General features: G+C 40.0%; 1 protein-coding gene across 11 annotated transcripts in view; it reads left to right on the plus strand.

Annotated features, from left to right (window-relative positions):
* The window catches only part of MGA (MGA, MAX dimerization protein), a 60584-nt gene extending 48162 nt beyond the window's left edge, over positions 1–12422 (plus strand). For 4 of the 11 annotated variants that reach the window (XM_021401965.1, XM_021401968.1, XM_021401973.1 and 1 more), the window contains 8 exons: positions 339–463; positions 1839–1890; positions 3498–3683; positions 4787–4898; positions 6050–6283; positions 6609–6785; positions 7206–7358; positions 7986–12422. In XM_021401965.1, the coding sequence (XP_021257640.1) occupies positions 339–463; positions 1839–1890; positions 3498–3683; positions 4787–4898; positions 6050–6283; positions 6609–6785; positions 7206–7358; positions 7986–9280 (2334 nt within the window). In that variant the 3' untranslated portion in view covers positions 9281–12422. Of the gene's footprint in view, positions 1–338; positions 464–1838; positions 1891–3497; positions 3684–4786; positions 6284–6608; positions 6786–7205; positions 7359–7985 lie in introns of those variants that run through there. The other 7 variants (XM_021401969.1, XM_021401975.1, XM_021401967.1 and 4 more) reach the window with 6 other exon arrangements.

Consider the following 13069-nt stretch of genomic DNA (forward strand, 5'->3'; position numbering starts at 1 on the left):
ATTAGCAAGTCTGCAGTACGTGGTTGTAAAGGTAGTTTGATCTTATCTTATTTGAAAATGTAGGCAGGAAGTCTCTGCCCCGTGAAAGCTTTTTATCGGACCAATATTAAAAGCATAAATGGCAGAGACAGATTTTGCTGAAATGATTTTTGCAAAGTTGCTAGTGGGAGGCATTCCTGGAGATGACACTGTTTATAGGCCAGCGTAGCTGAAGAGTTTGATTCTTTAACGGTTCTTAATGTTATAATGTTTTGAGACTGAAGTGAAACTTGTTTTGGCCTGAGCTCTATTGCTAAGTAGATACGCATTTTTAAAAAACAAAACAAAAACTGTTCCAGGATGCGTGTGAATACAGTGAGGATGACGAGCAGGTGGACATTGAGACCGTGGAGGAGCTTTCAGAGAAGATTAACATTGCCCGTCTGAAGGCCACAGCTGCCAATATCCGACCTTCCAAAGAGAAGTAAGCATCCTTGGAGAGCACTACAGTTTTGTATTTTATTACTGGGCTGATACTGAATAAACCTATTAAACAAGAGATTTCACGTAATGGTAAGATCAAGCAAGGCTTGGCAGGTTTTCCTAAGCATTGGTGCATCTTGGTGTCTGTGAGGATGGGGCTGTCAGAACTAAGAGTAGATTTGAGGTATATTAGTCTTTGTTGGTTGTGTTTTTTTTTTAAACTTCTCTGTAATTAATTTGTTCATGAGGATATATATCTTGTAATGTATAATATTTATTAGTACATTGTCTCCCTTCCTGCAAACTGAATATGAGCGTGGTCACCTTGGTTTTAAATATGATTTTGCAAGTTCCTGTTTTGTTTATTCTTGCTGGTAGATTTCTAGGCAGGAGCAGTCATTGATTTCATCCGTGATCCTGTAAAAGAAAGCTTTGGCTTTGGGACCACTACCCTCAGTAAAGAAAGCCTTTTCTTATTTGTATGTAGTCTGCCATGGTTTGATAGCTTGGCTCTTTTTTTGTTGTGTTTTTATTTATTATTGCTGCTGCTTCTACATTTGCATTTATAATGACAATGCAAAGTAAAATCATTGTTTACTTAAAGTATGTAAAGAGGGTCATGGCTATTTCTCAGCTGTATCAAACTAAATAAGGGAATTGTTGAATCCTTAGTTCTTCCTGCTTGAAGAACTTTGTAGAAATTTAAGAAAAAATCTGATGGGAGTTATTCTATACCTCCCAGATGATTCTTCTTTTTCTTCCAAAGATATGGCTCAGCTTTTATTCTTAGAGAGCAACTTAGTTATTCTCTGTAAGTAGTCAAAATCCGTCAGTGAGAAAACTAGATGTCATGTTTTGTAGAAATAATTCTTTCGTATGTGTGTTCTTTGTTTTCTTCAATGCCTGAGAAATAATATAAGGAAGCTGCTTTTATGTGTTAGGATAGAAATGAATGTGAGGATTTCGGTTGGTTGGTCTTGGTTGGGGAGGGATTGTTACGTCACCTGTGTTAATCTGTGTTTACAAAAAGAAAACAACAGCCACAATGTTATCTAAAATCAAATAGAACTACTTTCTGAAGTTAACAGACAGTGGTTTAATTTACTCTTTGATATATAGTTAAATAGTTTTATCTTTTGAACTGTGGTATAATTTTACAGCTTTTGGAATAGCTGATTTTTTTTTTCCAGGATGATGGCATTGAAGATAGTTGACTTCCTTGAGAAAGCTTAACAGTATTCTGTTTTTGTGTAGTTAAAAGGAAAAGTTAATTTCAGGGGATAAAAATGAGCAATTCTAGGCTGTTGGAATATACTAAAGAGGATAGAGTGCATGAGATGAGTAGTGTTGGGAAAAACTTTTTACCTTTCTTCCAGATACCATGCTCGTAATTCTCCGGATGAAAAATTATCAGAAAATCCTACGAAGGTATATGCTCTCCTCTTTCCTTTTGGTATCACATCTCCATTTTAAGATAAACTTTCATCTCAAGCGCAACTCTAATGCAATTTATCTGCCTTCCGTGTATTTATGATTAAATGCAAGAAACCAAATATATGTTGGGGAAGGGGAAAGGAGTCCAAATCTCATTAAAGAAAAAAGGACTGCCACTACCATCAGTGATTTCTTACTCAACTTCTTGTACAGGAGAAAAAGCTGCCTCTTACTTGCTATTATGTTTTCTTAGGTTCTGTGGTTTTGGCGTAAACAACTTTTACAGCACACATGAAATACATAAGACAATAATATGTAGGACTATATAGACTGCAGCACTGGGCAAAGGATTTCTGAGAACAGTAGTTTAAATAATATGTCCGTAGGCAAGTTAAAGACAACGCAGAAGCCTTTCAAACCTAAACTCATTGCAGTCCTTCTGAACTTATGCTGTATATTAGGGTCACTTTAAGGCACGTTTCACTAACTGTCCATAATAACTGTCAGTGATGCTCCCGAAGTCAGATTTAAAGCTACCTGTTGGGAGGGTGGGGTTTGAGGTGAGTTGTGAATCTGGTGAATGTCTTGTACATTAGAGTGGGTTGGTACATATGTTTTTGCCTGAGATGAGGATGGGTTACAGGGCACCTTGCCTCCTCCGTGTATTATTCCCTCTGCCCTTGAAACTATGGCAAGAGGCCCTTGCTTTAAAGGAATTTTGCACCCAACAGAAGAGAAGATGCAATTACAGCCTTACTCACACTCATTCTGCCTGTGAGGGCAAAAGTCAGCATCAGGAGTCAGCCTTCAGACTCCTCCTGAGGCCAGAGGGCTCAGAAATAGTATCGCTGAACCTGAGGAGTGTTTACTGATTCACTGAGATTTGTAGCAGACCGAAAAGTGATGTCAGAATACGTTAGGTTTTTAAAGCATTATTTCATCATGAAACAAATATCATAATAATAGAAAAACTGTAAGAATAATGCTGAAAAGAACAAATCTTCAAACTTGTAAGTGTAACCATTACCTGTCAAGCTTTGTGGACACAAAAGAAATTAATCAAAATCAGAGTCTGACCTTCACATTGTCTGTTTCTTGATAGATGTCTGAGGTGATCAGTATCAACAGTGTCTTTTGTCTGTCCGCTCATATCTATATTTACCCATCAAACAAAATACAAATGAAACTAGTTTAATGTCAGGGAAAAAAAATAAGTGTCCTGTATTTGATGTGCTATTTTCATTTACTAGTATGAGTTTTGACAAATGAAAAAAAAATCACTGGGCTCAAATGTGTGATTTTGCTGTAATAGTATGGCTTACATATGTAGCCTCGTACTGCAAAAACAGAAAGCTCACAGATAGATAGAAAGCGCTGCTCATGATCTTTTGTTTTAGAATTGATGTGATTATGTTGATTTTTTGTTGGTCAGCATTTCATGCTTCTGACACTGAGCTTTCATGAAGATAAAACAGATGAATAGCGTGATGTGGTATCTTCAGGTGTCTGTTGAAGCATTGCAAATCAAGCTTGCAGTTGAATATTGCTTGCTGTTTGATTTCCTTTTTTCTTTAAACTGGTCTATATGGTTACTTTTCCAGCAGAATCCTCCAATCTGGAGCAGAAGGCAGAAGTCCGAGGAAGAAGCCTTTGCTCATTACCGCCAGACACACACAGCAAATGAACGCCGGCGACGTAATGAAATGAGAGATCTCTTTGAAAAACTGAAGAGAGCTCTGGGGTTGCACAGTCTACCCAAGGTCTCCAAATGCTACATTCTCAAACAAGTGAGTATTTTGAAGCCTAGGTGAGGAAGCTTTAATCTGAACAAAGTATCATGGAATAGTTGACTTTGGAAGGGACCTCTGGAGGCCATCTGGTCCAGCCCTTGCTCAAGCAGGGCCACTTGGAGGAGGTTGCTCAAGCCTGTGTCCAGGCATCTTTTGAAGATCTCAAAGGAAGGAGACTCTGCAGCCTCTCTGGGCAAGCCTGTGCTCTATCACCTCCATCTGCTTTCTAGCCTCCCTTCAGGTATTTATATATATTGATAAGATGCCCTGCCAAGCTTTCTCTAGGCTGTAGAGTCTCAGACTTTCCTCATAGGAGAGATCCTCTTAATCATTTTGTGGCCCTTTTCAATATGCCCATGCCTCTCTTGTACTAGGGAGCCCAGAACTAGATGCTACTCCAGGTATAGCCTCTTCACCAGTGCTGAGAAGAGGGAAAGGATTACCCGCCCTGTCCTTTTGACAATAATTTGCATAATACAGCACAGCATATCGTTAGTCTACTTTGCAGCAAGGGCACGTTGCTGGCTTATGTTCAACTTGGTGTCCATTTGGACCTCCAGATTCTTTCAGCTTCTGCAAAGCTCCTTTCCAGTTGGGTGACTGTCCAACTGGTGCCTTGAGTTGTTCCACCGCTGGTGCACTTGTCATTGAATTTCATGAGATTCTTGTTGGTCTATTTCTCCATCCTGTTAATGTCACTCTGGATAACAGCAGACCTCTGGTGTGTCTGCCACTCCTCTCAGCTTTGTGTCATCTGCCAGCCTGCACTGCCCCAACATGTAAATGTCAGGAAACAAAACATAAGTTGTAGATGTCTAATTATGTTCGTCAGTTGCACCCTGAAATGGTGGCATAAAAGTCTTTTTTCTTGAGAATGGAGGAACTAGGGAGCGAGGGTGACCAGCATATTTATCACCTTTCAGCTTGTATTTAGGGAAAGCTAGCTTTATGTGATATACTTCACATCCTGATTCTGAGTCCTGCTTTCTCACGATGATGAGATTGTCTAAATAAATTTCATAAAGCTTTCTTGGAAGGAAAAATATTTTGTAATTCTGTGTGTTCTTTGTCTATAAATCAATTTCCTGACATTTTTCTAGGCCTTTGACGAAATCCAGGGATTGACTGATCAGGCAGATAAACTTACTGGGCAGAAGAACTTACTGGCACGCAAACAGGACACTTTGATTCGAAAAGTTTCCATACTTTCAGGTGAGGATGTTTTTCAGAGACAAACTAGCTGGAATAATGAAAGAAAAGACTTTCAGTTGTGGGACAGAGTAATCTTTGGAGGATCTGGGTAAGTCATTAATGTTCACGTAAAGTGTAGATAGACTCTTGATGCCATGCAAAGACTTGCCAAGCTCTGACTCAGCTATACACTCACACTGATGAGAAATGCTTTTATTTTCCGTAATGCCTAAAGGAAATGTAGAATGATTGCTGTGCTGCAAGCCATATGCCTGAGTTCCTATGTATTGGGTATGTTTTAGTGGGAAGAAAATTAATTCTGTCACTGGTCACTTCCTAAAACAGCTTTTCTGCTCAGTGCTTGACAAGTATGCACAATTATGTTCTTGATAACATCAGTACCGAAACCTCTTGACTCTTTGCTCAACTTTGCAAATAGCTATCCATTTACTGCTTTCTGAAAACTAGTGCTTGTAATGTCTAGATGGAGGAGGCAGCTCTGTCGTAAAACAGAATTGCAGTATGTTCTAGGCTGCTACTCACTGAGGGGTTTCAAGACCCGTAGAATCACAGAATATCCTGAGCTGGAAGGGGCCCACAAGGATCATCCATGTTAGAACTTTAAATTGGAAGGAAGTCAGTGTAGTTATTTCACCTTGGACCAGCAAATTGTGAGCATCTACAGAAAACATGATTTATAAAAATCCTGTTTTGGTGAAAATTGTAACATTAAACAATGCTAAACTGTATGCAAACTTTCTTTTAGATGTTATTTAACAGTGTGCATCAGTCACAAGAAATTTCATACAACATACAAATTAGGTTGATAATCATACTTACTAGGAAAGATGTGGGGTTTTTCTCCAGAGACGTAGATGTCTTCCAGTGATACTTGTTCAGCAGGAGCTAGTGCATGTCCGAGCTGATTTCTTCTTATCAAAGTTGCAGAGAAGTTCTAAAACATATGGATGTTTCTGAAAGAAAAAAAATAACTTGGAGTAAGTACATAATTATTACTCTCTGTTTTTACGTCTGCTATTTACTTGGTGAGGTTATCTGCTGTAAAGTATTTGAATCACGTCAGTGTGATAAATCTGAACTTCCATCCTCGTGTTTAGTTTTGGAAAAAGTCTTTGGAAAGATAGATTAACTTTCCAATGATGTTTCTGTAGGGAAGACAGAAGAGGTTGTCCTAAAGAAGCTAGAATATATGTACGCCAAACAAAAAGCCATAGAAGCACAAAAAAAGAAGAAAAATGTTCAGCCAGCAGAATCTGTTGTAACTTCACCTGCTAGCACGCATCAAGAAGCATCTTCTGCTCTACCCAGAGATCTGAGCAAAGTGCCTATGACAAATAGAAGAGGCAAGCCATTGATACTTGCCAGAAAAGGAAGCCATGCCACAGGTGGGTTAAAAAGAATGCACTTGCCACTGAATGAAGTCGCCTTTTAATTTCATCAAGACTGATGTGATATTTGATCAGAATGTCACTCTGGAGGGTTAAGGCTGTTAGACTGCATGAAGAGGAAGTATGGATTTGATTGTCGCTGCATAGACAGGGTTCCTGGAGCCTGTGTCAATTCTGTAGCAGCTTTTTAATCTCGGGCTCATGAACCGTCTGGCTGGAGCTTCTTGCATGCCTGGGCTTGATGCTGGATTGCAGGGTATTGTTTGCCATTAGAGGTGCTATGCCAAAATAAGTTGCTGATCTACACGTTTCTTTTTTACAGAGAACACCTCATCCTCTCTGACACTAACTGCTGCAAGCCTAGTGATGACTCCCCAGGGGCAGGTGCTCACGCTGAAGAGCCCACTAGTACCCGGGCAGGTAGCAGCTGTGCCCTCCACACTCTTGCAGGCTGAATTAAGGCCTCGAGCTGCCAGCAGTACCGTGACAGCACAGCCAGGTATGACCATGTGAGAACATGTTAACGAAGATGCCATGCTGTTCAGTGATGTGCATGTCTGTTTACATGGTAACGTTTAATTCTTCCTTCAATTTTTCATTCTTTACAACTTAGTGAAGTAGAACCTGACTTTGTTAAAATAAATTTTATGTAATTATCTCAAATGGTCAGTTTGTCAACAGGTAAGTAAAATGTGTTAAATTTTCACTGTTCCCAAGTTAGGGAGATGGGAATTCTCAAGAAAGTTAAGGCAGAAGGAAAAACTTGAGATCTCTTTTATCACCTAACCCATCCATATTTATATCTTTTACCACTTCCAAGTCTTGCATCAAAGTGTAAGGCTTTTATTTTCCAGGCTTGACTGAGTATCTGAAAGGATTTTGTTTCCACTCAACTCCCATTCCCCTTTTTTTGGGTAAGGTATTGCTTCTGTGATGATTCAGCTGCCAGGATCAACAGTTCCTGTCCAAGTAAAAGGAATTCTTACTAACTCTGCCATTCCCGTTACACTATCAACTGTTTCTGGAAACCCAGTGCCCTCAGCAGTAGTACCAGCCCCAGAGTCCCATTCAGGTAGGCTGTTTATTTTTTATGGATCTTTCTGCACGTATGTAGGGAAGGGTTACCCTTGCAAAAATGAGGCTAAACTGTTTTTCTTAGTAGGAAGTAACAACAGATGCTGTTGTCTGGGTTTTCAAGGGAAGTCAGTATTTAGTCTTTTTAACAGATTAGAAGGACTTTAAAGGACTAAATACAAGAGCTTTTTTTTTTCTTTTAACTTATCTTTGGCTAAATAATTCTCCTTGCCCTCTGCAAACTAAAAGGAGTTGAGGCCTAGAATGTGTCCATGGCCTAATGCATCCCACTAGGGAAGTTCAGTGAGAAGTGATAGTGGGGCTGTTGAAAATCTTTGCAAGGGAGAAAATTTTGTTTTCCTTTTGCATCGCTGTAAGAGCTGTAAGCATTACAGTTGCTTCCATTTGTGCCAGCCTTCTGAAGGAAGGGACCGGGCAAGTGTTTTTTTTCCTACAAGTTGAAAGCTAAACTATTAAGTTTTTGGGTCTTCACTTAACCTAAACTGTGCAAGTGGTTTAAACTGAATTGCAGCTTACTCGAGGAAGCGAGCAAATGAAATAGAATCAAGAATGATCTTGCAGTTAATATGGATCGTGATGGATTGTGCTTTGTTTGGTTTTGCAGAAAGTGAAGATTCATTCATGATGCCAAAGATTGTTAATGTAACATCACTGGCTGCTGAAGAAAGCATGAATCTAAACCCAAACAGAAACAAAAATTCTAATTCGACAGCTGCAAGTACTGAGGCTTCTGAGAAATCTTTGGTGGTAACACCTCTTGAAAGTAGGAAGAGTGACAGCATCCTTTCAGAAGGAAAAACCAAACCATGTCCTGAAGACAGCGATAGAGAGGGAAGAAGTTCCACAGGTTCCACAAAAGGTTTCTTTGAAAATAAAGATGGTTTTCCACAGCTCCGGAATGTATCGTGTGCAAAGGAACCTCCAGAGTCTTTTGGCAAAAAGCTCTGCATTGGTGAGCTTGCAGGAAGCCAAGCCAGGAAGAAAGATGGTGATCTTGGAGGAGAAAGATTAAAAACAAAAGAACTGCCGTTCCGCAAGCTGCAGATCAAAGATTCGAGGATAGAAATGGAATTGAGGAAAGTAGCTTCTGCAATGGAGGAAGCAGAACTGGATGCAGGTGAGTTACTGAGCAGCATTGAGGAGAGTGATGACACTGATGAGACCCTCACTTCACTGCTCAATGAGATTGCTTTTCTCAATCAGCAACTGAACGATGATGCTTCAGGTATGTCAGAGTTACCCAGCGGTCTAAGCTCGGATTTCTCCCATGGAGATGCAGAGGCTCGCCGGGGAACAGCCAGTGATCTCACTGCTGCAGATGGTTCTTCCTTCCAGTTTGGCCATCTGGGAGGCGCTTTTAAAGACCTTTCTGAGGTTCCAGAGGGCAGTGGCTCTTTAAGCCCTCTCTTGCTGCACCTGGAAGATGATGATCTTACTGAGGGGGACAAGAACTCCGGGGAGCCTTCATCTGAAGCAGATGTTCTAAAAATAGTAATAGGTGCTGAAATGAAGGATGCACTTCCCAACCTGTCCATAACCAGTGGTGGGAATGGCAAAACTGTAGCAAACTTGGCAGAGGCCACTGGTGTGACTCCACCGATTTTGCAGATGAAAACTAATCCAGAAGCTAGTAATGCTGACACTTTGTGGAGGCCCATGCCCAAGCTGGCACCGCTTGGCTTAAAAGTAGCAAGTCTGCCGGTGGACTCGGAAGGGCAGAGTGCTAAAGTGATGCCCTTGCTGGCACCTATTGTTGCAAAACTGACACCCGCTGGGGTAAAAACTTCATCTGTAACTGCTCAAGAAGGACAGGATAACAAAGTAATGCCTGCATTAGCTCCCGTGGGTACAAAATTTAGTAATACTGGGACCCTACCTTCAAATTCAGTCGGCAAATAAGTGTGTGTATATTTTGTCAGAGAGTGGAATGGAGATCTGGAGCAGTGTGAACCAATGGCTGTGTTTGGCAACCTCCCTTGTCTGCGACACTTTGTTTTCTGTATGGCATCAGCACTATTCATCTGAGGGCAGGCCCCAAATTGAGAAATAAGTGCTATGAAACTAAACTAAAGCATGTTGACATATTTTTACCTCAAGTTGTATTTTGGGAGTTCCCCTTCACAAAATATGGAAGATGATCTGTAAAACCATTGCTGGGCACGTGGTATCCTTCCAAAATAGGATCTTCAAGGAAATAGTTTGTAAAAGGACTGAGAAACTTAGGCTATTGACAGAGATTTTTTCCCAGTAGACAGGCAGCTGTTTGTTGTTGAGTTAAAAATCAGGTGTTTTTGGTTTTGTACCAGGCAAACTATCTATGCAGAAATGGAATTGTTCACATTTATTGTATCCAGTGTTTTGCAGAATACAGTGCATGTGCAGAAATGAGATTGCAGTTACTCTCCAATTCGTTACCTAGAGCAGCAGAAAGGAAACTACAGATGGTATGGAGGGCTGAAGTGAAGCGTTTCTGTTCTGTGGTGCTAGTGCTCTGGCAGAGACTCCTTTTAGTAGCTTATGCACTCTTACTACATGGGAAGTATATTTCCCATTGTAATTAGAACTAGAACAGTATGTAAACTCTTAATTGAAAAAAAAAAAAATTGAAAACCCACCACTTTCACCTCATGCCCCTATCCAAATAACTCTTCCTTTGATGGTTTGGGCATTTGTAAGGGAAAGTTTCAGAGAGTAGAGAAGAATTTGGGTACCTTTTTACTTCATCTCTAAATATAATGCTGAAGTAGTTGGAACATTTTCCCAGTTCTCTGTTCCTCCCGTCATTCTTCAAGATAAGATGCATTTGGTGGCTAGGATATGTTAATAGGAGGTGTTTCTTGATGAAATACAGAACACTTTCAGGGCTGTTGGAGCCTAAAATAAATGAGCGAGGTGTATATGTGAATGTATATATGAAAATATGTGTATAGCTTTCCAGACCTTCCATTTCTTCATGAATTCAGGAAAGGTACTCAGAGGTTTCTCACTGCGTTTGCACAAGATGTGTATAGGAAAAAAAAAAAGCCAACAAAAATGCTCATTACCAGGGAAATAGGGCAGTATTGAATCACAAGATGTATTTTTTATTCTTCTCTGCCACTGCTTACTCAATAACCTGTAGGTGCTCTTCACTGTCCCGCTGTTGGAGGTGAAGGGCCTGCAGACTGTAAAGATATTTATATTTTTGTACACAATTTTTGTTTTCATAGTTTTCTTGAAAAATGAAATTTTCAGCCTAGGAGAGATGATTTGTTAGTGAGTGTATACACAGTCTTTTCCTATCAAGTTTGTAAACAGGAGTTATGGTGCGCTTGAGGGGCTTCCGAGCTGCTCCTAGAAAGCAGAAAGCTTGGCCATGAAGATGATACAGAATTTGGAAGTTAGATGGTGCATTTTGCTTTACGTTTAGGAATGTAATCCCCTGTCTTACTGTTGTGGCAATAGCAGCCGGGATTCCCCCCCCTCCCAAATTCCCAGTCTTTGGTGAGGCACAACAGGAGGAATTTCATCTTCCCCGCACTGAGGTTGTGCAGTGCTGAGTGATGTTCTTCCACAGTTAGAGAGCAGCATTCGTTTTACACACTGTGCAACCGTGTGGGGTAAACTGCAACTTCTGGATCTGTGCCTGCTTGGGCCCACCAGGGGATGTGTGTACCTTGGGTGTTTCCTGGTCTTTTTTATGATTCTTTTATTATGCTGCGAAGGAGAGGAGCCCTTATAGTTAGGTATGCAAGCAAGTTACTTCAGAGCCTGTATGAATAAGGTGTCTTCACCTTGTCATTCTAAGTGATGTGTTTTAAAGCAGTTACATGTATCTCATTGCTATTTGCTTATTTGCTATTTAAATGTTTGATACAAGTGTTATATTAATTCTTTGAAAGAGAGAATATAGGTCAGCCTGAGAGTCATGCAGAGTCTCACAGTTGTCACTGAATGCCTTAGAAAAGGGAATTAATGTGTGAATACACATATTTTACTTAATATTAAGGGTTTTAAACCTCATTTTAAGACAGTAGAAGTCTGGGGTAATTTTATTAGTTCAGTAGCATTACATCAAACTTAAAATTATTTACCTGGGAATCTGGTTCTGAGCATTTCTAATAGGCTGAAGTTGTTGTTTTGTTTTTAATTTCGTATGGCAGTTTAAGTGTTTTTATGCCCACCAATGCATGAAACAGCTACCAGAACAGCAGTGATTCCTTTCAAATCCCCAATCACTGACTTCTTTCTGCACACCATCCCTTCATGGTCCCACGTGGCTGATTTATAACTACGGAGTTGTGTTGTCTGAGTGCTTTTAAAAAGGCGTGTGCTTTGCACACTTCTTTCTGTAGGACAGAGAAAGCGGTAGTGTGAAAGCCATGCAAAGGTTATCTGAAATCAGTGCTCTGCTTTTGTAGATGTTTTGTTCAGTAGCAAGGTAACGGAAAATGCTTGGAAAAAATGTTGGTTTCTGAATGTAGTACATTAACTAAGAACACACCCCAAATTTAGCTGCAGAAGGTGGTAATTGGTACAGTACCGGGCAACAAAGTGTGTTTGAAATGCTCTCTGTTCTTGCTTCTCCTTGTTTCACCATCTCTTGATTGCAGCTTAATATTTTGCTACGAATTTAAATGCTGCTCCCCCGCCTTTCCTTTTTTTTTTTTGCTCTTCCTCGTGCTCCCGTTGGTTTGGAATAAACCTTTTAAAAATGATGTATGCTGTCTTTTGAGGCAATAATGCAAGAATGTGATACGAAATGAAAAGATTTTAGAATCAGGAGAAGGAAACCCCTTCAAGGCGCACGTTCTCACTAGACCAAGAGACCTGGAGATTTTGTTTTTTACACACCTGTAAATAGACTGGAATGTTTTTAAGAATATAATGAAATGTCAGATTTAGCTTTTTTCCTTTTATATATTGAAATATATCTTTCCCTCTTTTCTGCTTTTGAAAAATTGATATTTTTGTAGAAAACTAACAGTACAGGACTATGAAATAACTGTATGTGAGGGACAAAATGTAAAACTAAAATAAACCAATCAAGCTGAACTAGAAAGCGGCTCTGAAAGTTTGTTACGTGGAGGGGGAGTGGGGACAAATGGTGGCACGCTGTTGTGACATGAGCACTGTGCCTGAGCCAACAACACACGTGTACTCTGAGGTGGAATTCCTGGTGACATAAGCATCGCTTCTTGGTTCAGGTCATCAGACACGCACAGAAAAATTGTTAAGAGATTGAGTCTCCATAAAAATCACCCTTCATGCTCCTTCACCAACCCTAAATTCAGATTAAGCTTTTGTATCTTTGCTTTACAGACATTGTACAGCACAGCTGTCTTTACGGAAACAAATCTGAAGATCTGTTGCCAGGTGAAGTGTCAGAGGAGATGCCTCTTAGAGGAAGTAGATGAAATGCCTGCTACAAAGTGCTATCTGTCACTGCTGTCACCTCACTTCCATGATCTGTTAGATGGGAGATAACACACGTTACACATTCTTTAAAAAATATATATAGTAAAAATCCATAGATAAGCAAGTTTGACTTACAGACTTGAGGCAAGAAAATGCAGTGAAGGGAACAATTATGCGTAAGGGTACATGATGGACTGGAGAAAGGATGGTACAGGGTCTTGTTGTTTGGTTGTTTGTTGTTAAGATCATCAAATCTCGGGGGAAAATGAATAAAAAATGTGTTGTTGTAGT

The sequence above is a fragment of the Numida meleagris genome, chromosome 6 (assembly GCF_002078875.1).
Source record: "Numida meleagris isolate 19003 breed g44 Domestic line chromosome 6, NumMel1.0, whole genome shotgun sequence".
NCBI classification, from domain to species: Eukaryota; Metazoa; Chordata; class Aves; order Galliformes; family Numididae; genus Numida; species Numida meleagris.